This window comes from Hirsutella rhossiliensis, assembly GCF_020360975.1.
Source record: "Hirsutella rhossiliensis strain HR02 chromosome Unknown scaffold00020, whole genome shotgun sequence".
Taxonomy (NCBI): domain Eukaryota; kingdom Fungi; phylum Ascomycota; class Sordariomycetes; order Hypocreales; family Ophiocordycipitaceae; genus Hirsutella; species Hirsutella rhossiliensis.
Window position 1 is genome coordinate 75,762 of NW_025408686.1, and position 25,520 is coordinate 101,281.

At 53.3% G+C, this 25,520-nt stretch overlaps 8 protein-coding genes across 8 annotated transcripts; 6 read left to right on the top strand and 2 right to left on the bottom strand.

Moving 5' to 3' along the window:
- Window positions 1-1,194: 1,194 nt before the first annotated feature.
- Window positions 1,195-1,914, top strand: HRG_11293 (uncharacterized protein; the record flags this gene model as incomplete). Its single annotated transcript, XM_044869763.1, has 1 exon — window positions 1,195-1,914. One exon carries the CDS (start codon window positions 1,195-1,197, stop codon window positions 1,912-1,914), a length of 720 nt encoding a protein of 239 aa, XP_044715025.1.
- A 2,544-nt stretch (window positions 1,915-4,458) lies between these two features.
- Window positions 4,459-4,956, top strand: HRG_11294 (reverse transcriptase (RNA-dependent DNA polymerase) domain-containing protein; the record flags this gene model as incomplete). The annotated part of the gene is made up of 3 exons (XM_044869764.1): window positions 4,459-4,524; window positions 4,702-4,822; window positions 4,874-4,956. 3 exons carry the CDS (start codon window positions 4,459-4,461, stop codon window positions 4,954-4,956), a joined length of 270 nt encoding a protein of 89 aa, XP_044715026.1.
- Window positions 4,957-9,411: 4,455 nt separating this feature from the next.
- Window positions 9,412-12,210, bottom strand: HRG_11295 (uncharacterized protein; the record flags this gene model as incomplete). The annotated part of the gene is made up of 7 exons (XM_044869765.1): window positions 9,412-9,454; window positions 9,505-10,241; window positions 10,302-10,942; window positions 11,278-11,386; window positions 11,435-11,739; window positions 11,785-11,902; window positions 12,127-12,210. The coding sequence occupies 7 exons, from the start codon at window positions 12,208-12,210 to the stop codon at window positions 9,412-9,414; spliced, it is 2,037 nt and encodes a 678-aa protein (XP_044715027.1).
- A 366-nt stretch (window positions 12,211-12,576) lies between these two features.
- HRG_11296 (kinase) lies at window positions 12,577-13,472 on the top strand (the record flags this gene model as incomplete). The annotated part of the gene is made up of 4 exons (XM_044869766.1): window positions 12,577-12,906; window positions 12,961-13,060; window positions 13,115-13,311; window positions 13,362-13,472. 4 exons carry the CDS (start codon window positions 12,577-12,579, stop codon window positions 13,470-13,472), a joined length of 738 nt encoding a protein of 245 aa, XP_044715028.1.
- Window positions 13,473-13,539: 67 nt separating this feature from the next.
- Window positions 13,540-14,913, bottom strand: HRG_11297 (uncharacterized protein; the record flags this gene model as incomplete). The annotated part of the gene is made up of 7 exons (XM_044869767.1): window positions 13,540-13,643; window positions 13,689-13,872; window positions 13,916-13,989; window positions 14,038-14,069; window positions 14,680-14,735; window positions 14,801-14,854; window positions 14,902-14,913. 7 exons carry the CDS (start codon window positions 14,911-14,913, stop codon window positions 13,540-13,542), a joined length of 516 nt encoding a protein of 171 aa, XP_044715029.1.
- Window positions 14,914-16,442: 1,529 nt separating this feature from the next.
- HRG_11298 (PIF1-like helicase domain-containing protein) lies at window positions 16,443-16,850 on the top strand (the record flags this gene model as incomplete). Its single annotated transcript, XM_044869768.1, has 1 exon — window positions 16,443-16,850. One exon carries the CDS (start codon window positions 16,443-16,445, stop codon window positions 16,848-16,850), a length of 408 nt encoding a protein of 135 aa, XP_044715030.1.
- Window positions 16,851-17,662: 812 nt separating this feature from the next.
- Window positions 17,663-19,066, top strand: HRG_11299 (reverse transcriptase (RNA-dependent DNA polymerase) domain-containing protein; the record flags this gene model as incomplete). Its single annotated transcript, XM_044869769.1, has 4 exons — window positions 17,663-17,744; window positions 17,826-18,337; window positions 18,404-18,692; window positions 18,846-19,066. 4 exons carry the CDS (start codon window positions 17,663-17,665, stop codon window positions 19,064-19,066), a joined length of 1,104 nt encoding a protein of 367 aa, XP_044715031.1.
- Window positions 19,067-22,113: 3,047 nt separating this feature from the next.
- HRG_11300 (PIF1-like helicase domain-containing protein) lies at window positions 22,114-24,371 on the top strand (the record flags this gene model as incomplete). The annotated part of the gene is made up of 6 exons (XM_044869770.1): window positions 22,114-22,250; window positions 22,303-22,323; window positions 22,603-22,742; window positions 22,821-23,008; window positions 23,089-24,246; window positions 24,309-24,371. The coding sequence occupies 6 exons, from the start codon at window positions 22,114-22,116 to the stop codon at window positions 24,369-24,371; spliced, it is 1,707 nt and encodes a 568-aa protein (XP_044715032.1).
- Window positions 24,372-25,520: the final 1,149 nt, after the last annotated feature.

The following is a 25,520-nucleotide window of genomic DNA, read 5'->3' on the forward strand; positions in this document are numbered from 1 at the left end:
CAATGGCAGTCACGACGACAATCTCGATGACAATCGATCGGCTGTGAGGGCACTTGCCCGCTATCCCACGAGCGGCTCCCATCCAACCGCGGCTCATCAGGGCGGCCTTATCAGTTCTCCTGCAAGCTTTGGCTCTGACCCTATTGCTTTCTCTTCTGTAACGACGAGTCAACCTCCCCTAGACGGCACACAGCGGTCGCTGCAAAATGGGCCCCATTCGGCAATATCGTTCCGTGGAACGCAAGAGATGGAACAATCTGGACAATGTAAATCATGCGCGATTTTCGTGCAGCTCTCTTTGAAGCACTGTCCTTACTACCCAACCCATTGCTCAAGGATGTTTCGGGCAAGGCAAGGCATAGCCAACCCGTGAGCAACACCCTGAAGCGGCAGTACAACTTGCGCGGAAGGTCTACGGCTCCAGAGAGCAGTCGCAGAGTACCTGCCAACGCAGAGTCTCTGAGTCCTATCGACGAGAATCGCAATGGGAGTGATGATAGCATTTCTGGTAGCGACGACGAGGACGGTCCTCTAATCGTCAAAAGCGGTAAAAGGAAGGTGCTTGCCAAGCGCCGCCGGTGGTCAGCGCTAGAGGAACGTCGGCTAAGAGCATGGAAGAGGGAGAACAAGTCGGAGTCCTGGATCGCTTCCAAGCTCAATCGGACGGCGTCGGCGGTCAAACAACAGTGGCGCAAAATGAGTGAGGAATAATAGTGTACCGCATTTGTAACTATTGAGGGTCAACTCGCTCCTCCTACTTACAGCATGATGGGATTGTCGTGAAAACGGGTTAACGATCTAGGTCCGAAGGTTACCTAATCGGGCTGACTCTAGCAAAGGTGACTGAGAAGGATGAATAATGTTGTTGTTAAGCGGTGGTATCGAACCTTCTAGATGACAACGTCATCTAGGCGGCCTGGGTGGCGACATCGCCACCACAAGGCAGCCACAGGTGACAGAACTATAAGAAGTCACTTTTTGTTAGGGAGGAGGAAGGAAAAAAAGGACAAGCAACTTAATCAATTCATCACTTGCACCCTCTCTTCGCGAGAGTTATGAGCCCGGAGAAACAGTGTTTCTGTAACTTCCGGCTGCTGCATTCTTCCACAGCCGTTCTCGATTGAACTTATCGTCGATTAAGACACCTTATGCCCCCTTTCTCACTCCTTAATCCTTCTTTCTGCTTCAACCAAGATGTCGAAGGACACCATCCAGCGCACGATTCTTACGGAGCCTCAGGATTGGGATAAGTGGCTAAAGGAGCTTCGGGCCCGTGTGGACAAGACCATCCACAAGCTCATCTTCGAACATGACAAGACCCCCCTTGAACTACCTGAACGCCCCGAATTCAGTGATTTCAACGCTGAGGCTGAAAGATTTGCTGATCTGAATGCAGGCCAGCAGAAGGCTTATTCTGAAGCATCGAGGGATTACGAAGGTCGCCGAAAGGAATACCTCTACGAGACGAGGCTCGTCACAGCAGCCCGTACGACGATTACGGAAACGATTAGCAAAGCGAAGCTGACCTCCCTTCACGACGATGAGACTCTTCGCGAGTGGTTTGTAAAGCTCGAGGCCTCGACAGCCCCAACGAGGGGCTATATGATGGAACGTATCCGAGCCCAGTATACGATCCATCTTCGAGCTTTTCCGACGAAGAATATCTCTACCTGGCTCGCTAGATGGGAGGAAATCATGGGAGAAGCTGAACAGTACTTCCTCGTGGAGGCTGTGACTGGCCAATGGCTGCGAGACATAGCTAGCCTGATTAAGCCCCTTTCCGACGGCTTTTCGGCTATATTTATCCGCGGAAGCAAGAGGCTGACGAAGCCGCCGCCATCCAGTTCAAGATCTATCAAGCACATAGGCCAGGGCTTCATCGAGAACCTCCAAAGCGACAAAAACAATACCTAGAAGAAAGATGGACCTATCAGGAAGCAGCTCGCCAGATCAGGAAATCGTCGAATTGAACCAATAACGGCCCCTGGAACGGTCAAAGAGGAGCCGGCTTTCAGGCCAGTCCGAAAGAAGATTCCACGCCACGGAAGAAGAGGAAGGAAGCATCTGACAAAGACCGTTGCCCAGCGTGTGGTCTTGACAGTCACGAGCTTGAGGGTTGCTGGCAAGTCTTCGAGGAATTGCGGCCAGGCCATTTCAATCGATCTGAAAGGCTATGCAAGAAAGCCCAGAAAGCTGTCGAGGATAGTCCCGACCTACGGAAGAAGGTTGAAGATATCCGGGCAAGCCAGAAAGATTGGAAATAGCAACCAGCGACCCGGGTTCGAGGAAGGATGGTTGGAACGGCCAATCCGGCTTTCGTCTACCCAGCCGGGTCATCGGTGGCAGTGTCGGAATACCCGCTCCGCCTATCCGCGATCCTTGACTCAGGAGCTTCCCTTCACGTGTGTAACACACTCAGCCGATTCCGGTCATTCAGAAAGGCCCAGAAAGACTACCTAATCACAGGGAATCAGAAGTCCGGATTGAGGGGTACGGCAGGGTTAATTTCACGATGACCTTACCGGACGGATCATTCCAAATACTTCGGCTTAAAAAGGTAGCTTACTGCCCAAGCTTTTCAACGAGCCTGATTTCCTTCCAAGCCCTACGAGATGAAGGAATCTATTGGGACACCTTCTCGGAGCCTACGAGGCTAGTACGGCGGAATCAAACGATTGGGATTCTTCAAAGGAGATACCAACAATTCGTCCTGGAGTTCAGGCCAACAGCAGAAGCGGAGACCGTCAATTTCGACACAGTCTTCCAAGCAACAAAACCTCGAAGGGCCGGGACCAAAGACCCTCGCCCGGCCAGCCAAGGAGACGGCAACCTCTGGCACGCCCGCCTCGGTCACCCGGGCCCACTGGCCCTCCACAAGCTAGGCCTTCGGAACGGGGTTCGAATCAAGGGCCAAAGACTGTGGAGTGCGAATTCTGTGCTCAGGGAAGGCCAGGAAACAAATTTCCCGAGACCCCTGACCGGGAAAGAAATCGCCCTTGTCACGAGATTTGGATCGACTGGACCGACCTTTCTGCAGACCACGAAGACTTCGTCCGTGTGATGTTTATCACAGACGCCTTTACAGGAATGGTTTTCCCTATTTTATGCGGACCTACCAAGAGAAGCATAATTGGGCTGTGTTGAGGGATTTTGTCCATTGGATGAAAGACCGATACGGCTTCGAAGTGAAGATCGTACGCTCAGATGGGGAGCTCTTTACGAAGAAGATCACAGCATGGTTACGAAAGAAGGGCATTTCAGCGGAAAGATCGGCTTCAAACACCCAATCCCAGAATGGAGGGCCGAAAGATCGGGAGGCCTTTCTATAGAAAGAGGCAGGGTGATGAGAATCGCTTCAAGGCTCCTAACCTCTGGAAAGAGATCGTGGAAGCCGCATGTTATCTTCGAAATCGAACTCCAAGAGAGCCGAGGGTCCAAATCAACGCCGGGTCCGACGCTCCGGAGCCCGACGCGAAGCCAGGGGCCGAAGAAGAACTTGAATGGAAGTCCCCGATCGAGCTGTTCACAGGCAAGAATGCCCAACTGTCACATCTTCGGGCTTACGGTTGCAGGGCCTACGCGATGACTGCAAACGCCCAATTGAAAAGGGACAAACTGCGGAAGCTTGACCCGAGGGCTCACATTGGGTATCTAGTCGGTTATAATTCTACGAATATCTTCCGGATCTGGATTCCATATCTTAAGAGGGTTGTCTCGACAAGAGACGTTGTTTTCGACGAACATACCTTCTTCGACGGAAAGCTCGAGCAACAATCGCTGCTATCAGGCATCGAAGAGCTTATCCAGAAGATAGAGATCCCGGAGGATCAGAGAGGTAACCAAGAAGCTCTCGATGAAGAAACCGATGAAGAAACCGATATCGAAGACCTCGACGCAGAAAGCACTGCAGGAAGCACGATCGTCGTAATGACCCAAGAAGAAGAAGACCGAAGCGAAGAACAGGAAAAGGAAGACTACGAGAAGGCTAGAGCTCTCGAAGAAGCTGGCCTTCTTACGCCTCCCACAACAGCGGATCCAGAAGACGAACCAGAGGCAGTCTTTTCAGTCCATCTTCCTGTCGCTACCCCTGAGGGGGTGGGGGGAAAAGCCGCACTCCGTGAGGGTGGAAAAACCTCACTTTCCGGCCAATCCTACAGCGGCTGTTTTTTCGGCCCTGCTCTGCAAAGCCAAGGAAGCGTCTGATCAGACAGGGATAGGACAGGAAGACCCGTTTTCGACCGATTGGACCGATTTTCGGACTTTAATCCTACGCCCATCCAAGACGGATGCCGCGGAGCATTTACAGCAGGGAGGCTCTTCAGGCCACAAAAGAAGCCCACCAAGGTCCACAAGAGAGATCTCCCGGATCCCCCAGAAACCCAGAAACAACTCGAGAATCACCCTTATAGGGAGGAATTCGCCCAAGCCCAACAAGATCATCTTGCCTCACATGAGGAAATGGGCTCCTTTGAAGAGATTTCTTGGAAAAGGGTTGCCGGCCACCAGGTTCTCGGATGCAAGTGGGTATTCATCTATAAGACAGATAAGCACGGACTTCTTCAGAAGTGCAAAGCCCGGCTTGTCGTTTGCGGCAACCAACAGAAAAGGGGGGACCTTCCGACCCGGTCCACAACCTTAGCCGGGATGTCTTTTCGGACCCTCATGGCCATTGCCGCCGAGTATGACCTCGAGCTTGATCAGATGGATGCTGTCAACGCATTTGTCAATTGCCCCCTTGAAGAGGAAGAAATCGTCTTTATGAGGATGCCGCCGGGCTTCCAGAAACCCGGAAAGGTGCTACGGCTTCGGAAAGCTCTCTACGGTCTACGCCGATCCCCTTCTTTGGCAACAGCACCTCACAGGCTCCTCGAAGAGCTGGGGTTCAAGAAAGTCCCTCAGGAACCCTGTGTGATGATGAAGGGTGCCGTGACCGTCTTTTCTACGTGGACGACATGATCTGGGCCTACCGAAAGGAAGATGAAGGCTTAGCTAAGGAAGCCATACAAAGGCTCGAAGAACGCTATAAAATGAGCTTCCTAGGGAACCTAAATGGTTTCTAGGGATACACATCCTCCGGGATCGGCCCCATCGAACGATCTGGCTGACCCAGGATTCGTATATCGACAAGATAGCTCATAAGTACGTTCCCGAAAGCCTAGGCCCTTCGAAGCTCCCAGACACTCCGATGGTCACGAACGAAGAGCTCCTTCCGGCTTCTAGCCAAGCAAACCAAAGGGAGATACATCAATATCTCCAGAAGGTCGGATCTGTGCTCTTTTCAGCCATTTCCACGAGGCCGGATATTGCATTTGCAGTCTCCCGGCTAGCCCGCCACAACTAGAACCCGGACGAATCGCACCAACGAGCCGTAGACAGAGTCATCCTTTATCTCTACGGCACGCGTTCGTACGGCATAAGGCTTGGGGGCTCAAAGAAAGTCGAACTGTTTCTTTTGTTCGAGTGATGCATCATTTGCAGACAATTCTCTCGACAGAAAGAGCTCTCAAGGCTACGTTATGACCCTATTTAGGGGAACCATTGCGTGGAAAGCCTCGAAGCAAGCCACAGTCACAACGTCGAGCACAGAGGCAGAGCTCTAGCTCTTTCAGAAGCCTCAAAAGAAGCAATCTTCTTAAGCCGGTTGTTGACGTCTTTACGGATTCAGATCCTTGCCGTTGCTAGTAGAGTGTGATAACTCGCAGACAATCAGGCTCCTCGAAGAAGGAAGCGCGAAGCTATCTACAAGGCTAAGGCATGTCGATATCCATCAACACTGGCTACGTCAGGAATGCCAGGAAGGCCGAATCCGGGTCCGTTGGGTCCCCACGGCACATATGAGAGCCGATGGCTTGACCAAAGCTCTGCCAAAGCAGAAACTCTTCGAGTTCCAAAGGATGATTGGGCTCGAAGATCTCACGGAGCGGCTACGCCTAGAGGCCCGGTTAGAAGACCTCCGAGACCAGATCAAAGACCATAGGAAGCCTATGCCGCCCGGAAGGTAAAGCATTCGTATCTCCTATTCACACCGGTCGATCGGCCCTTCGATCGTTGCCCTTTAAAAGGCTGTTTAGCTACACCCGATCGGGATAGGCTATAGCTAAGGGGGTGTGTCGTGAAAACGGGTTAACGATCTAGGTCCGAAGGTTACCTAATCGGGCTGACTCTAGCAAAGGTGACTGAGAAGGATGAATAATGTTGTTGTTAAGCGGTGGTATCGAACCTTCTAGATGACAACGTCATCTAGGCGGCCTGGTGGCGACATCGCCACCACAAGGCAGCCACAGGTGACAGAACTATAAGAAGTCACTTTTGTTAGGGAGGAGGAAGGAAAAAGGACAAGCAACTTAATCAATTCATCACTTGCACCCTCTCTTCGCGAGAGGATAACATGGACAAATATTCATAGGGCGAACCAAGTAGTATTTTATAAAGCTACTTAAAGCACGCTCCTATCTTACCTCTTCCCGACAAAGCCGTCGTGCAGCCAATCTCGAGCACGAAAAGAGCTGGCAGCGAGAATCCCCCGAAGCTTCAGCATCATCCTTCGATATATCTCACCTACACAACACAGCAACCAGAATCTACCCCTCGGACCTCGGAAATTCACCTGCACATGCATTTTCCTGAGCACAGCCTGGGCTCCCTCGAAGCACCCTGAGCCGCCCTGAGCCGGTCCTGAGCCGGTCCTGAGCCGCCCTGGGCTGCCCTGATGACCTGAGCTGCCCTGAGCTGCCCTGAGCTGCCCTGAGCTGCCCTGAGCTGCCGGATCAGCACCTGAGGCCCTGGGCTGCCCTGAGTTGCCAGTAAACAGCGACAGGCTTTACCCAGCTTGCGTGCAGGGTATCGACTAAACCATTTATGACTAAGTTGCCACCATTTCTAGGACACTGATTTCACTCGTTCCCACGCCCAGTACTGAGCGGCTGAACATTATTGTTGCACTCAGGATACGTACCATTTGTACTTGACACATCACGGATCCTGTAACAGGACTATTTCCCTTTGCTTAAGCCACTACCCCTTTTCTTATGCATATCTGCAATCTGTCCTCATTAGTTTATGCGTCGTTCCCTGAACTCTTCTACTCTCCTTGAGTCATAAATAGGGTTCTTGCTCACTCCTTCTTAGATAGAACAGACGAACCTCAATTTACATGTTGACCCTTACCTTTCCAAATTACTTCCCTGCGAGAATCTGGGTCGGGGAGTTCGCGGCGGCTGGGTTGCCGGGGCCTGGTGTGTGTTTACTGTACATACTCACAAAGTTGCAGCATCGCTGACCAGAGACCATCATCCTTGGCGCGAGGCGCAGCAAACGGCGCCTATCAATTCTCCTTCTTCGATAGATTACCGGAGCTACGCTACTATATCATGCCCAAATACGTCCTAGGTGTGCAGCCATATTATCCCTGCAGTATAATATCTTGCGGAACGAGGCTAGGGAAGTAGAAGTGCATTTTGGCTGCAGTGTCGCGACTTGCAGAACGATGACATCTAAGCTGCCTGTGATGCAGGGGCGTGTCACGCTGCCATACATACTAGGGGGGGCTCAAAGTCCGCCAATCCCCGTGACTGTGGATGGCCGACTTTGAGGCCCCCGTAGTATGTACCACGGTATACCATAGAGTCTGACGGTCCGCCTGGAGTATGGCGCAGGGCAAGGCTCTGGGAGCTGCGCAGCGCCAATCGGCCGCAGCGTCCAAGCCCAGGAGTTGTGTGGTCGTGGATAAACTGTGCGAAATAGGGGCCAGACTGTTGGAGGCCGGTATTCCCTGTGTGTGACAAACCTCATTGGGCCCCCTGGCTACACGCGGCCGGTTGCGCACGTGAAGCTGCGTATGCAGCTCTCGATGTGTGCAGCAGCGAGTACGAGACTGGCCGCCTGCGGCGACACGCAGGTGCCAGCATGTGAGGAAGATCTCCAGCACACACACCGAAGGACACAGACAAATTCGCACTCGCCAGCAAAATCGCACACCAACATTCCTACGTTCAACTGCTAATGCAGAAGCTCCCATTGAGCAATTTTGCGCAGTGGAAGCGGCACCTAGGGACAGGACCGTCCGGACGAAGTCGGGGCTGGCCCTGCGCGAAGCAGAGATTCTGCGGACGATCCTAGGATGCCAGATGTATTGTTATGTGGGTGTGAGAATCACAAAGAAACATAGGGGCATGTATGTTAGGAGTCTGGTGATGCCCTCATGGGGCTCGTCGTGCTCGCGGTGTTGTGATGGGCTCGGCCCGTTATTAGTCCGACCCATTTGGTTAGTCAGCCTTCTCTGCGCCCTAGCCCTTAAGGCTAGGGACGCACACACAGCTCCTGCTGTGATTATTCTTATGCTTTCCTCCCATTTTTCCACAGTTGTAAAGCGTGCAAAGCTTACCTATCTTGTTCGAATGATTTAGTATCATCTCTGTAGCACCGCATAACCTTAGATTGCTCGTCTGCCAACTCACAACCAAAAGTTTTCAACATGGGACAGACGTTTAAGGTTAAGCTTCTGGCCCTCACGCCAGGCTAGCCAAGGAATATTGGAGGCAATGGAGAAATACTTTTTCACGGCTCCGCCAAGGCCCTCGTCAAGCTGCTCGCCGTCCCCGTTAGGCACACGATTGACCTGAAGCAAGCCCCAGTTGAGCCTCGGGCTGCATCACAAGGTGGCCTTTCCCCTGCCAGCGAGGTGACGGCAACCGTAGCCGTCAAACGCAAAGCTGACGCCGAACCATCGAAAAGCCCTCCGCGACTTCGGAAGAAGACAAAGTGCGGAAGCCACGCGCCGAATTCTCAACCGGCCACCTTGTCTGGCCTCCCTACCGAACTCCATCAACTCATATTCTTTCATATTGAGTACATTGAAGATGTTGTCAGCCTCGGATTTGTTAATCAGCGCCTCTACGATATCGCTCGAGAAGAGACCGAACAAGATACTGACCGCGAGGCCGAGGCAAAAGCACCATGGCGACATCAGCGCATTATTGCAACGCATCTGCTGGTGACTAGGGCGGGACAAGAACGGCGTGACGTTGTGGAATTTCTTCCACACCCAGTGCACCAGTGAACTGTATCGTTGAGCCCCCCCCTGGATACACGCAGCCGGTTGCGCACGTGAAGCTGCGTATGCAGCTCTCGAAGTGTGCAGCAGCGAGTGCGAGACTGGCCGCCTGCGACGACACGCAGGTGCCAGCATGTGAGGAAGATCTCCAGCACACACACCGAAGGACACAAACGAATTCGCACTCGCCAGCATAATCGCACACCAACATTCCTATGTCCGATTGCTGAAGCAGAAGCTCCCATGCCCATACTAACCCTTTCTTCTGTACTTTCTCGTTTGCTCTTCCTCGACGCCCATAATCCTCACTTTCCTGGCTGTGGTAGCAGCCTGGGATACGTCCCCTCAACACAATTGTGTTAGCCCCGCCCATCGTAGCCTTTTCGAAGCAGTTCTTGGGCGCTAGATTATTTCCATGCACATCATACAGGCAGAAGTTCTTCCTTACATACTTCCCCGCGAGCCGACGCACTGGTGATGGATCAGCAGGATCAACATCTAGAGTATCGACAACTTTCAACATGCCGCTCTGCTCGAGCAACTTGAACTCGATGCGAATGGTCTCTGGCAGGATGCCCCCGTCTTCTGCGCTTGCCATTCCCGTCCAAAGGCCGGACGGCGCGTCCTCAAGGAGCCTCCCGAAGGAAAACCGCGTTCGTCTGTTGGCCCGTCTTGATGCCACATTCATTCCCTTGGGGACTTGCTGGTTCTCGGTCCGTAACCTTTCATTCCCCCCGAGTTCCTCGGCCTCAGAGACGGGGTCATCCCGTAGCGCAAGAGCCATTTCTGTGCGCTGTCTCTCTTCTTCCTCCTGCACCCTTTTTGTCAAGCGATCCAGTTTGTTCTGTTGCTCCTGCTGCGTTTCTTCCAACTGTCGCAGCTTTGCGTGGTGTTCCTCCTCTCGTCTAGCGAGTAGTCCCAACAATGCTTCCTCCTCCTCGATCTTGGCGTGTAGTTCGTCCTCTTTCCCTGCGAGTAGTCCCAACAATGTTTCCTTGTCCTCGATCCTGGCGTGTTGTTCCTCATCTTGTCTAGCGAGCAGTCTCAGCAGCCTTTCCTTCTCCTCGATCTTGCTCTGCTCTGCGGCAAGCAGAATTTTGAGCTGAGCTAACTTTGTCTGCTCATTCTCAATGTCTCGCTGTAACTGTTGCAGCTTGGACCTATGGTCATCTACTCGATGCGAGTCGTCCTGTGGCGCGTCCAGCTCCATGTCAAGGGCACGTACAATAAGGGCCCTGCTCAACTCCACACGATTTGAGATCTCCAACGGTGAGGATGGCTGGTCAGGCATGGACAGATCTAGATTTGTCGTTTCGCGGACTGCAAGGCAGCCCTCGGTCGATGGAGGTAGTCCAAAGTAGGCCCAATACACCGACCTTCTGATGAACAACGAGCCCAGCTCTGTTTGATTCGATTCTGCTGCTTCGCCCAGCTTCGAAAGGAACAGCCGGGCTTTATCGCGTTCGTGATCCAGATGGTGGGGTATTCCGTATCGGTTTGGAGGTTGCACACGCACGGTAGTAGTATCCGCATGCTCCGATGCTTCAGCGTCAGACATTGGAACGGCCGTTGCGAATACGTCAACCACTTGTTGGATGCGCTGCTCGCGATTTGCGTACTGGAATCGCCCTGGCTTCCGAGCCGCGAGCAGTGCGTGTTCGGCGATGGCCCTGTCCGGTGACGCCTGCAATATCTTTCTCACTTTTTCCGACTCGAATCCAAGTCGCGAAGCAAGCGAGGCGAGGTCATAAAGTGCGCTTTCGTCTGGTTTCATTCGCGCTTTCGCCAAGCGTTCTTTCTTTCGCGCGTCGGTCGGCAGGTCTTGGTACATGCGGAATGCGGCCAGCCAGAGCTGCCGCATCCCCAAGTCAATTCTCAGCGCGACGTCTCCTGCAACAGTTCCAAAGCTCCCGTCCGAGATCTGAATCACGCATCGCTCCGCTCTCTTGGTTGACGTCTGTAAACATGTCTTCCAGGCGGCCTGCAATCGTATCTCGTGGTCCTGTATCCACGATTTTCTTCATGCACTCCGCAGCACATGCAAGAAACTTGCGGTCTTCGAAAAAAGGTGAACAATGACGGGATCAACTGTGTGCGAGATGTGCTGCAGACTTTGGGCCACATCGCCTCGCGCTGCAGCTCTGAAAAGTTGCCAAATATTTGCCCGCTTTTCAATCTCGCAACCAAGTCATCGTGATCTGTCCTGCAGGCTCCAGGAGCCCTACCCTGCAGAGCCTCGACGGTCGCACTGTCAATTTGGCACATGGTCTCGTGGCTGCCGCCGCAAAGTCCGCTCCACCATTTGCGGATATTCCTAAGGTAGACAATATTTGGCTATGTAGTGTTAGCTCCAATCCGATGAATGGTTCGTTGCTGTATCACCTCGTCACATTTCATCGGGATCATCTGGTGCACTACGCTAAGTCGCATCCCTCCCATCAGCGCCGGGATTTCCAGCAAGTCATCGAAGGCTGCGGCATACTTGCGGTGCCGACAAAGTTGGTCAAAGTTTTTCCGGCGGTTTTCCGACACCGCCAGCCGTCCCAGCCACAACCTCTCGAAGAAGTCGTTCTCTTGGCCGCCAATGCCTTGGTACTCCCGGATTTTGCGATACAACTCGCCATCGCTAGGGGCTTTCTGGTGGTCGTAGTCTTCAAGGAGCATCCGCTTCAGGTCGTCACTTAGGTCTGCTCCACGTCAGCATGGCACACGTCATCCACTTGATGACGAACCGTCGAGGAAGAGGTCCACCACCCAACGCTTGTTCGCGCCATCGAGGACGTCATCAGCCGCCGTAAGACGGTCACAACCCTGCACACATTCCAACTTGACTTCAGGGGGTAAATCAAGCTGCGGATAGGCAAAGTGTCAGCCCCCAGTCTCGCGACCGTAAGTTCCGTGCCAGCCAATGCCGCTTCTAGGTCTCGCTGGCTAATGATAGCCTTCGCATGATGGCGGATATCCTCCTGACGACAGCCACGTTCCTCCCGGAATATTCTCTTGAGCGAATCGGCATTTTTTTTGTGCGAACCCGCTTCCGTCTGCATCCGATTCCGGAACTGCAAAGAGGATACCCTGATGCTGGCCGTTCCGCAGTATTTTGCTCGTCGTTCGTCCTCGAGACGACGGTTCGCCTCTACGAAGGTGTTCCTGGCCATTGCGATTATGAGAAAAGGGAACTGCGGGGCGTCGAGCTCGCTGGCCTTGTGAGAGCCAAGAACGTTAAATGCTCTGAGTCACAGGCAAAAGACGGACGAAGAGGATAGCAACAGCCATTTGTGGCCCTCCAAGCCTGGCGCGCATCTCCGCCTTTAATCGCCCCCAACATCTTCACTTCCGAGCTCGACAGCCTCCATCAAATACTGTATTTTCATCAACTGCGCATGGAAATGGATAGCAGAAACATGGCTTCGAAGCCGCCCAACCGGCTACACAAACCACGTCCCCAGGGACACGCAGTAGATCCATCGGCCCGGGTCGAATATCTGAGGACTGTGGAGGCAATTCGAGACAGCAAGCGAGCGATGGAGACGATACCAATAAAGACGTGCCCGCCATGGGACACCTATGAGATCATCTACGCTCTGCACCTTGGAGACAACGGCCCCGTGGTCGTTGCAGAAAGAATTGGAATATCGTTCGACGTCGTCGACATTGGGTGCTTTGCGGCACTTGGGGACGATCAGATAGGAATGCTGAAGACCATTCAACATCCGAATTTCGTCACGGTGCACGAGATATACCGCATGGAAGACAACTGTTATGTAGCGTACGAGCATATGCCCCGATCTCTGGAAGAAGTAGCGGGAAACCCTTATCTCAACAGTGACAGGCTTGCCGCTATTGTAGGACAAGTATAACAACCGGTCTCAGCTTCGAGTACAGTAAAGGCCGCTAACTCGCAGCAGATCGTTACAGCATTGGGATATCTCGAACAGAAAGGACTGCAACACGGGCATCTGACTACTTCTCGAATCCTTCTGCACCCCAGTGGCAAAGTCAAGCTCGGTAGTGCATCCTTGTCCCTGGATGCGAAACACGACGCTAATGAGAACGCTCCAGGCAACCAGGAAGATTGCACGGTGAAGGTTTCGACCAAAGACATTAGAGATGTCGGATTCATTATGATGGAGTTAATGGAAGGCGACGCCAAGGATGGCACGACCATCGGTCTCGATAATCCTGATCGCTGGCACGAGAATGCCGTCGGGTTTCTCAGCGCAACAACATCGGCGTCGTCCGTCCGAGAGCTGCTCGAGGTACCGTACGCCCTTTGAGTTTCCTTAATTCAAGTACTGACTTGCTTCAGCACCCATTCCTTCGTTCATGGCAGAAGGAGAGGCTCAAAGGATTAACGTCGTTCGTGATGGCTTGGACCAGACCAGACTACGAGTATCTAGGGTGGCGAAACAAGCAGTAGCGCCTTTACAAGTGGATATGCCATATAAGAAAATAGGTTGCTTGTGATCTCTTTGTTACTGCTATAGCTATTCGTCTGGCTGGTAGTCCAGCTCTACCATCTCCACCTCTTTGGCTATATACCCTTGCACGACATCTTGCATTTTGATCCTGATTCCCGACGATGCAGAAACTACGCGTGTTAGCGGCGCCATCGTGGGAAACACTGAATTCTTACCTGTTACGATCATATTCTCTCTAGTCTTGGCTTCTTCTTGAACCCTCTTGATATGCTTTCCTGCTACCTCCTCCCTGACGATGGTGTCCCAATCCGGGACACCTTTGATGACGTTGGCGCGGGGACTTATTTTGTCATCTCGTTTCGCGTGCTCGACGTAAACCGATATCTGCAGTATCTTTGTCTACGGTGAGCAGACACTCCATTAGCGACGCACGTACACTCACATAACCATCATCCAGGGTGTCATCATCCAGAGCATTGTTGAGCAGCCGCTCGATTGCGAGGGGTAGTTCTAGATCTGTGAGAAGGCACGCTTGCACGCTCTAGTGCATAGTTCTCTACTCACCAAATGTCTTCAGTTTCCACACCAGATGGATCCTGCGCGTGCGTATTCTGCGACTATTGTACCCATGTAAGAGTTGTTTCAGATACGGCAGCTGGGCCGCTATGCCAAACCCGCTCGCAATCATCAAAACGACTCCGTACTCGCCAACCGGAACACTTATTCCGTACGGCCCGGTGAACATGGCTGGACAAGTAGAGTGCGGGTCTTTGCTGCTGCGAGCGAGAAGCTGCTGCGTGAGTCCCCGTCGAGGTTCAATAAGGAGGTCCAGGGAGGACTGAGGAGCGTCAGACCAAGATGCTATTACAAAAGGGTGGCTCTGAAACAGGGATCGAAAGCTCGTCGCTGGCATAAAAAGGCAGAGATTTATCTGCTGTCCGGCCTTTACAAGAAGCGGCCGTGACAAGGCTACAGTCACGATTATGGCGCCACGGGACTGCGTAATTGTAGCCCTGGGGAAGCCGCGGGACAAGACTGCATTTCGACGGAGCATCAGGAAGCCAATCCAGAGACCGGACAATCCACAGATGCCCAGGAGAGTAGAGATAGATGCGTGGGAGCAGCGGTTCATTGGTTAGATGCGTCCAGAGCCCGTAAACTAGCAGGATCGCCAGACCTTGGTGAAGACGCAGGAACAATTCGTACCACTTCCTCTTGAAGAATGGACCAGACAAGAGAAGTGCGCCCAGTGAAGACGAAGACTTGAATTCAACCAGTCAGAATATATGCAACGCGCCAGACATGGTTCTTCAACCAGATCACTCACTACAAGACCCCAGAGATTCTCCGGCTTATCCAAAGGAAACGGGTGACGATCAACCTGGACGCAAACTATGTGAAATACAAGTAGCAGCGAGGCCATCACACCAACTGAAGCATGCAGACGACGCACAGAGCGCCATCTCAGTCCCAGTGCATTTGACAGGAGTCAAGGTGCGGCGACGCGAACAGGAGCACCATGTGTATCAGGGAAAGGTTGGCTGCGCGCAGTCCTGCCGAGGCGATATCGTGACTATTGAAGCAAAGGCAGAAGATCGTCGCGGTCAGGTAGACAAGCCGTGTCAATATGTCCGCGCGGCTCCAATCTACGAGGATTCGGCTTCCGAGAGCCGGACGGTAGACAAGATGCTTTAAAACGGGGACGCGGATGAGGTCTCGAACCTTGCTCAGCTCTGAGCGGAAATGGACACAGGCAATGAATAATAACGCTGCACACAAAGCGAGCGAATACGCCACGACAATATTGGAACCGATGTCATGCATTGCGGCGTGATATGCGGAAGGAATGGCGGCCAGAGGAGAGAGGGGCACAGGGTTCTATTTATGCAACAGCGCTCGGCAGGCCTAACTATTGGCCGGACTCTGCTAAACCTAAAGTGGTGGCTGCTTGCAGCAAGCGATCGCAAGCCGCAACATGACAATTGCTACGGTATGTCGCCTCTCGCAACGAGTGGGCATGGAAGCGATCACAAAGGTCACCGGGGAAGATCCTCAGATAGAGCCGTGAACGATCAAGCTGAGCCATGAAACTTGATTCCTGAGGTTCAGATTGTCAGTGTTTAATGATCGAACTGTCCTCCGAGCTGGTCCAAATTCACAGTCCGGTCCGTAGAACGTCCTCCAATTCCGCTGGCAGCTTTTCCAGTCGAAATCGAGAGTTCTAGCGAAGTGTCGGCTTAGGGCTACTCCAGCCCTTCCGATCATCGATGGCGCTTTGCTGTAAAGTCGACAAACAGTCGAGTCCGGAGGGTGAGCCCAGGTGGCTTGCGTTCCATAACATGACACCAGGGTGAGCATAGACTAGACCTCCAAAATTGAGCCAATCATGTGGTGGGGATGACACTCCGCTAAATGAGTTGGCGTAATTGGGCGTGCTGAGCTGGACACCCTGGCAAATAGTGAACGCGCTACCTAGCGCCTTGTGGGGCTCAAAGTGTACACGAGTGCTACTGCAGATTTTTGCAAGGCAGAACAGGCTTACAAAAAACCGCGGCCTATTTGACACATGATTGCCAATAAACAGCCATTTCCAGCTAAGCGCCAAGTAGCTTGAGGTACCCTCCCACTCATGACAGGGTAGCCCGTGATGGGTCATTGATCATCTCTATCAGACCAGGTGTGGAAGATGCGACTTTTGGCTTTGTCTCCTACAGTCAAATGATGGCCATATGGTCCCCGTTGCACGCGTGGAAGAGTTGGTAAGTTAGAGCTAGAGCCAGATTGAGGCGACGACGGCCTGACCTTACAATCTGGCGCAGACAGCATCCATGAACTGTCAGCGTATGTGAATGTTAGACGCTGACCCCTGGTGAGTCCAAGCTTGAGAAGTCACTGCAATCTTATCGATGTGGAAGATAGCAGCGAACGATGACTGAGCGTGCTGCCAGGCAGGCGACGCAGAGGCGGGAATGCAGGTCCGATTTGGCCTATCAACCTCTTATTCTGCGGCGGGCAGAGAGTGGGCAACACGGCTGACGCTGAACAAAACGCAGTCGATCGCTTTCTCAATTATATGCCGCCAGCTCGATTTGATGCGACAAACCGACGGAGGCGATGTCGGCCAGCTCTGCCAGTTCGTCGGCGGCGAGGGCGGGACCGGCAAGTCGCAAATCATCGAGGCACTCGTCGAGTTGTTCAGTAGGAGGAGCCTTTCGAATCGCCTGCTGATCACGGCGACGTCGGGGACTGCCGCAGCGCGGATCAACAGTAGCACGATCCACTCCACCTGCAGGTTCTCCAAAGACCAAGGGGCGGCCGTGAACACGGCCAGAGATCTGGACGAGGACTGCCAAGCAAGCGGATCGGTTCGCCCATGACCAATTTCGGATAGATTGGCAGGAGAAAGACGCGCTGGTCATACCATGCGGAATCTTCGTCAGAACGTGTTTCCATGTTATACCGGTACGCTGGTCTGTGTGCGGAAAATTGTTGCAACCCCGCGGTAGAGTGATGGTGAAGTCAAGTGGTTGGCGGAGGGCTGGCATGACCAGATTACCAAGTGTTGTAGAGACGAGTTGCGGGGAACGGGCTGGGCGAGGAAACTCGGGTGTCACTCCTAGACCCTTCCGCTGCTGCCTGGTGGGGACAGCAATGTTACCAGACGGAAGCTCACTTTCTGGCCGCAGTAAAGACGATTTTGCTTATCATGAAGGGTTGCAGCCCATGCAGCCCAGTACTACCAAGCAGCCAGAAGCGAGGGTGCTGTCAGTCTCCCAAGACGAGGACTTGCTGCACTGTTGTGAAGCCAGAATCGGCCGCAGGTACGGTTTAACGGGAACCCAGGCACCCATGATGGGCGGAAGGGTCTAGGAGCGACACCCCGCGTTTTCTGTACCCAACCTTCTCCCCCGAACTTCTCTTGTGCGACAGCTGGTAATTTGACACGTTCAAAGGCTCGTACCGGCGGCACAATCACAACCACGGCCAGCCATGCCCCGGCGAGCAGAGTCCCCCTACCTGGCCGACCCTGCCAGAAGTATCGCTTCCCAGAAAATGAGGCAATAAACAACGACAATAACGACAACTTCGAAAGCGGTGTCGATACTAAGGCTGACAACCTGATGGCTCGGCCCCGTCTAACCTTGAAAGCACTCGCAGGGCGACGGCCTCGAACCGGCAAGCGGCAAAAATGGCCACTTACGAGGAGGTGTCAGACACTGACAGCCTCAGTGGCGCCGAAGGTGCAAACCCCTACATTATCCGACCAGCCAGTCACCCACAGCACTAAAGAAACTCTAGACGACGCTTCAAACGTCAACGAACGAGCTAAACGAGGCATTCATCTGCGAAAGCAAGGAATCGCGACAAGGTTTTTAGAATACGAAAGGAGGAGATCAGACAGGTTCGGGAGCGAGTCGAAGCCTTGACCACAGCGGCGACCTCGACTCAGAGCATCCCCGAGACTTCTTATGAACACATCGCCCAGACACTGCCCTCGAGTTCACCAACCAAGACGTGCAACGTGATCTCGATACAGGCAATAAGCTTGTCGGATATACAGAAGGTGCTTCGGCCGAAGCCGCCAGTCGATCCGAGAGAGAAGGTCCCGGCAGAAGTGTTGAAAGAATTCCGCGATCTATTCTCACCAGAAGAAGTAATGAAGCTGCCGCCACGTCGACCGGGTATGGACCATGAAGTCAATCTGCAGCCTGACAAGAACGGCAACAAGCCACCCCTTCCATGGGGCCCACTATACAACATGTCACGAGAAGAGCCGTTGGCCTTGCGAAAGACCCTGAAGGACCTGTTGGACAGAGGATTCATCCGAGCGAGTAGCTCAGCGACTGCCACACCGGTGCTGTTTGTGCGGAAGCCGAATGGAGGGCTGTGATTTTGTTGCAGCTATCGAGCGCTGAATGCAATCGCCAAGCGCGACCGATATCCACTGCCCCTCATCGCGGAGACCCTGCAGAATCTGGCCAAGGCCAAGTGGTTTACCAAATTGGACGTAGTAGCCGCTTTCCATAGGATCCGTATGGCTCCGAGACTTGAGTGGAAGATCGCATTTCGCACGAGGTTTGGGCTGTACGAGTGGCTCGTGTGCCCTTTCGGCCTGAGCGGCGCCCCGGCATCGTTCCAACGGTACATGAACGTACTGAGCTGCAACTACCGCAACCTACTTCTCCGGAAGCAAAATCGTCTTCACTGCAAGTCAGAAAGTAACTTACGCCTAGTGGCATCGCTGCGTCCCTCCAGGCAGCGGCGGAAAGGTCTAGGAGCGACACCCCGAGTTTCCTGCCCCCAACTTGTTCCTCTGTATCGCGTCTCTGCAACGGTTGGTAGTCTAGTCGTGCCAACCCTCCGCCAACGAGCTGATACGGCGCCGCACTCCGGCCGGCACGCACCTGAGTGCTATCGCTATCGCCTCGAGCTCGGCCGTGTAGAATTTCTCTTGCCGCCTCCCTATTGTAACGGAACATCTGGCTTCACATTCGTCGACGCCGTTCATTGCCGTGTTCCGAACGCAACCTCCCACGCCGACAAGGCCTCTTCTCTGCGACGAAGACGTGGCGATCAATATCCTCCATTCTGACCACCGCCTCCATGGCCTTTTCAGATTCTAGGCCATGCAATACGCGCATTCGGCTTTCACATGGCGCCAAAGGTGTACTGTTTAACCACCTCCAATTGATCGGTTACCAGGCCACCTTGCGTCTGCTCTTTTGCATGGGCGACACAAATCGCCGTTTCGCTCTGAAGAGGGCACACGGATCTACAGCCGAGGGCAGGGCGGAACAGGCCGAGGAGCTGCTGGTCACTTTCTTTCTGCCGCTGCCAACCAGTATCGGAATCGATGCTGAAGGGGAATGTCCAAGGCGGGTAGCAGTGCCCATGCCGGATCTGTTGAGTGCATAATCCTACAAATATATGACCGCATTCCAACAATATCCGATAAAGAGATCGCGGCGTCACGTTCTTGTGGGTGCCTACAAAGGACGAGTGCTTTGCACTGAGTCCGATAGCCAACCGGCTGCACAGAGAGCCACCGATCATGGACAGATTGCGGAAACAGCGACATATGTCTATAACCGTAAATCACCTAACGCAGGGGATCCTAGAGGGGATTCCCTCCGGGCATAATACAAAATTTTGCTATTTTAACAATAGTAATCGACGTCGTGATGTATATGACGTACTGGTCAGCTTTTGTCATCTGGCAAGCAATCCCTCCCTGCTGTATGCAAAGTCAGTGTGCGTCGCACTATTGTCGCAAATATTGAATCACCATCTGGGCTCATGGCAGCCAGTGTTGCAAGACAACTAGTTAGCCGCGAGATGTTTGAGTGCTGAAGTTAGATATCGGCAGCCATATCCAGCCTCAGATGCGTGACGAATAGCAGACGCGGGGAAGCGGCCGTAAGTCGTCAACGATCATCGCCCTCGAATTGGCCGCGGCATCACCACATCAGCCATCCACCACCCACCAATGAAATCACCCTTATCGGTGCTTTCTGGGAACTAATGCAAGCGAGTGATTGGTTGTTAAAGGCCATTCATTGTCGTCCATATCTAGACGACCTCAAGCTTGCGCCTTGTCGTCTTGCAAAGTTCTGCCACGGGTATTTCATTGCCAGCTGCCCGAATTCCAGCCAGATTCTACCTTTCGACAAATGTTCCACGAAGACCTAACCTCCCAATGCAACTCAGCCAGAAAAGGCTATCGAACGCCTCAGTCGATTCTTGCGCTATTTCGACCTGTGGCACAGCTCTCATTACTTACGCTGCACGCCGGTCGACAACCCGCCATAAAGCCCAAACGTGCTTTTACATTCGATTTACGCCTACGATATATATTTGAATGAAGGAAATCGGCTTACTTACAACGTAGGCGCAAACCTAGTAGTCTTATCTTTCCTCTATGCGTGGCACCATGAGCGACAGTATGGGCGACTCTACCACCGGTGACGGCATCTTGTGCTCGATATCAGACCAAGAGGGGATAAATATCATTGGTAAAGATATCGATGGCGGTATAGTGGTGGAAATCTTATCATCCGGCCGCATCTACCGCAGCATGAAGGTTATGCGTTATTTCACTGGGACGAATCAGGCAGAGAAATTGTCTTTTCTCCGACGCATTCGGCACCAGAGCTTCGTTAATGTCTACGCCATCCTCCCCCTCGGAGAAGTAGACGAGGCAATCGTCTATTTTGATATTATGCCCATAAAGGTTATTGACGTGTGTGCGCAAGCGTACGCCGAACTCAGCGAGCTAAACGTCGCAGCAATCCTGGGTCAGGTAGACTTCAGCATTCTAGCTGGCAAGGGACTTCGTTGACGGCCACAGGTGTTGCAAGGCGTAGTATTTCTCGAAAACAATGGGCTTCGGCATACAAGGTTCGACAAGTTCCAAGTGCTAGCCGACCTGGCTGGCAACATCAAGATTCGTACGTCCCGCGATGATGCAGCGTAGGCTTTTCTAACGTGCAACTAGGTGGCCAAGAATGGTGCAGTGTCGGTACCATCTATCCCGTCCTGAACGGCCTGATGTCTTTCACCTGCCACGTAATGTTTCCTTGGCGCTTCAATCATCAAGTGGAAAGCACCAGAAAATGGGGGAACCAGTCGCAGGTTATGAATTTCTTGAGTGAGCTGACTGCCGCTGCATCAACGAAGAACCTTGTCACGGTAACTGCACCCAATGCCCTCAAATGCATACATTCATTTTGACGGTATACAGCACCCGTTGTTACAGCTTCCTTGGAAAAAGGATCATGTGAAAGACTTGATTGTGGTTGCGGTGTGGAAAGCAAACATGGCCGCAGGTAGACTTTCGCGATCAGTGCAATCTGATGATGATGTTTCTTTTCCGCCCATGACGGAAGTCGGAGGCACTACATAAGAGTCGCTAAGCCTATTCTAGAATTGCCCAAAGCTTGGTTCCGAGCTAAAGGAAGCTGTCATCTGATGCCTGAATTCCTCTTATATCCTTCTGTCGGTGGACCGGGTAGCCCTGTTAGGAGGGACCCGGAGAAGGGATTCCTGGCCTATATAGCAGGAACGCATGAGGACTTCCTGAGTAAGGAAGGCAACCCCTTTTATGCGTGGGCACAGCCACGTATGCGTGGGTAGAGCCCATTACTCAGGAGGTCCCCAGAAGTCCGTAAGACCTCCTGTATAAATAGCCCCTTCAGACTGCCCCTTTAGACATAGAACATGCATCTTGAACCTTCGTGTGTGACCCCCTTCTTATTCCGATGTGTATTGGCATAACGTTCCACCAACAGATCCGATGGGAGTCTGACCCGCATCGCAAGGGCCATCTAATCGCGCAAGAAACCATTCAATCCTGTGGGAGAACATAAACTTTTTTGGTTCTTTTACCGCTTTCTTCCTACCTCCTCACCTCTAACCCCGGCTACCCTGCCGTCTCTTACCACCACGGGATCAAAGGTCTGCCTTCGTGGGTGCTCTAGACTTCTTCGGCCGACTTTTCCGTCCATAAGCATTCGAAACCATTATTAGATGTAACGACTAGATGTCATGATCGACTTCTTGCTCCCGGACCCCGGCGACAGACCGTTTGCCTCTTTCTCTTGCTTCCTCCTAGCACTCGTCCTCCCACCATCTCCGTTTACCATGCCACGAGAACAGGCAGCCACGGTCTCACCTGAAGCGCTTCGTCGCACCTCGGAGGGCCACCAGTACGCCGTCCCGATCTTCCAAGGATACATCAGCGACGACCATGAGGACGATCACCCAGTCTATATTAAGCGGTACGCTCTAACCCCCCGGCACCGTTTTGGCTCCGTCTGACACTCTCTGTAGAAACTCTGTCCTACATTTGGCGTTATTCGTCCCTTGGGAAAACTTCATTTCTGAGAGCCTAGGTGATATAACCGACATATGGACGACTCATCGGGCGGGCCTTTGTCCCCGTATCCGTTTCTACGTCTCTAACATTTGTCTTTTGAGAAAGTCTTGTCGAAGACGCGCGTAAGGACGCGAAGCTCTGGGCCAGTCGATCGGAGGGCGACGAGTCGACGACACAATTGACGTTGAGTACCCACTTGACGATGGCCGATACGAAGAAGAGTCTCCAGCACTGGCTCATCGTCAGGCCTACAGAGCTCTACTCCAGATTTTGCGAAATGCCGTGCAGGACACGGACGCCACAAAAGACTCCACCGTCCTTGGAGGTTTAATACACGATCTGTGCGAAGAGAACCTGACTGAGGAAGAGCAACCTTTTGTCCAACGTCAAGAGGGTCTGTACCGGAATATAGCCCATGATCAAGGTGACGGCTTGTGCCAATTCCCAATATCTCGAGACGATGTCCAAGCAGCGACCAAGGCCCAACAACTATTGCATCTTCGGATGCTAGACGACATTGAGAGTGGTTCTCAGGGGACCATGCTTTCCGCGGATGGCGCCGACATCGACGATACCCTAGCTCGCTACGGCGATACGGAACCCACCATTGCGCCGCCGGGAAGTGACCTCAATCAACAAGGGCCTCGAATGCTTGTCGACGTCAGTCCGATGGGCCGGTGGCTAGCTTCGCGGAGATGGGACACGCCACTGCGGCCACCTTCACTCTGAACTATCTACAGGCCATGGCCCTTCAACTTGTTTGCGCATTTCTGGACAGGTATACCGCTAATCAGGACTCAGCTGGTCAACATCTCCAGTATACCGGCGGGCCAGGCGGCACGGGAAAGTCGAGGATCATCGATGCCCTGAAGGACGTGTTCGCGGCGAGAAATCAGCCACACCTTCTGCAGATAACCGGCACATCAGGCAGTTCGGCGGCCCAGATTGGCGGCACGACCATCCACTCAGCGTGTGGGTTGGATTCCCATCGCGATCCAAACAAACCGCCTCCCCCTTTCAGGCCTTTCTCGGAGGCGAAGAAGTGGATATGGAAACAGAAGCTGGTACTCGTGATTGACGAGGTCAGCATGCTGGGAGGAGCCACTCTGCACAACGTCAGTCGTCACCTGCAGGTACTCCGTGACTGTCCGGACGAGCCGTTTGGTGGGATGCCTGTCGTTCTACTGATGGGAGACTTCTACCAGTTCGCCCCCGTGCGGGAAACAAGCCTACTGATCATCAGACCGCCGGACCGAACAGAGACCCCCCTGCGACAAGCGAGAATCTCTCACCACAGCGGCTGCAGATTGTGGCATCTGTTCAAAACCGTGGTGCTCCTCGAAGACCAAGTCCGCGCACGCAACGATCCCCAGCTCCGCGCACTCCTAGATCGAGTTCGTAACGGGCGCCAGACCCAGCAAGACCTCGACTTGCTCAACGCCAACATCGTAGGACGCTCCCAAATCACCTTCCACGATGGTTTGCGTGCTATAACGCCACTGAACCGCACCCGGTGGGCCCTCAACATGGAAGCTGTCGTGGGTTGGGCGCGCTTCAACAAGCAGCATATCCGTATCTTTGTCTCGACTCACACCTGGCGCAACGGCTCGCTTTCTCCAAACATCGTAGCGCGAACCATGGGAAAAGGTGACGACTCCGCCTGCAAGGTCCCCGGCGTCTTCTTCTATGCCCAGGGCATGCCTGTGGTTGTGAACAAGAACATCTACACTGGCTTGAAAGTTGTGAATGGGGCCGACTTTACTGCCGTTGACGTAATACTCGATCCCAATCACCCAGGATACTGCTTGGCAGATGACGTGACCATCCACTTCGGGCCGCCGCTCGGCATTCTTCTGCAGTCCGAGGAGACGAAGGCTTTGGCGATACCGTCCCTCCCGGTGGGGACGGTGCTCATCCGACCCATGTCACATACGCTCGATTCGACTAACTCTCACTTCAGATTCTTGTCCGCAAGATGCACGCGACGTGGATTGCCCGTTGTACCAGCGTTCGTTCTCACTGATTACAAAGCCCAGGGTAAAACGTTCGTGGAAGTACTGTTGGAGCTGCGTGGAAATTGTGTGACCAATGGTGAACCCTCCAAGTGCGATTTTACGAGCCTCTATGTGCAACTGTCCAGGTGCACCTCGCTTGGGGCATCAAGCTTCTTGGTCCCGTGAGGTACCATGATTTCATTGGCAATGGGCTGGATCAGGCCATACTTGATGGAATGCAGAGACTCAAGAACTTGGCCGCGGAAACGAGACGGTTATACGAGGACCAAGGTTTCGAAAAGTAGTGGCAGTATACTAGGTAGCCATCCTGATTGTTTGACCTTTCGTATGTCGAGCCACGATCGGCCAGCTTCTACTCGATCTGCGGTGCTGTCGACCAATCAAGCCTATCCCTTCACCGACCAAGCATGGCTGCTGACATGTCCATCATGTGCGACTCCATCCCCTCTGCTTTACCCTGCTCCATTGCGACCATCATTTGCCTCATCGCCGTCCCACTTGTCCCGCCCGGAGCTCGACCATACACGGACTCAGCAAACATCCGAAGCTGCATCGGGAATCGGGAATCCCCATATTGCTCGATGATATCGCTCTTTTCCACCGCGCTTCGTAGGTCGTGCCATTGCGATGGGGTCATACCGAGTGTCTCACACTCTTTCTTCTTCATTGCATCCCACCATGGCGGCAGTAAACCGGGACAACGCTCGACGCGCTCCAGGAAGCGCTTGAAGCCACGCAGCCCGTTGCCGGCACCACCATATATGCTATCCGCGTCTGCTTCGCCTTCAATGTTGTACATGTCCTCAGCGCGCAGTCGGTAAGCGTCGATCAGCAACCCGTAGACATCTCTTTCCGATCGATCATGGAGCCAAGTGCGATTTTCAAGACGCGTGAAGGGCCGGGCGACGCCCTGTTCCAACCCCTTCGGAGGCGACAAATTTGCCGTTGTAGGCCCATCTTGAAACGATGTCGTGGCATCGGCCTGTTTGCCACAAACCTTCTTATGGACCTTCCAGTCTGTCTTCTGGCAATCCCTGGAGCAGTACGGCGTGGTGGAACATTTCGCGCACCTCTTGAGGGCGACTTCAGGCGGCGACTTCTTGCAGCTATTGCACTCAAGGGCCATGGTGACCTAATTCCCATGACCAAATCGTGAA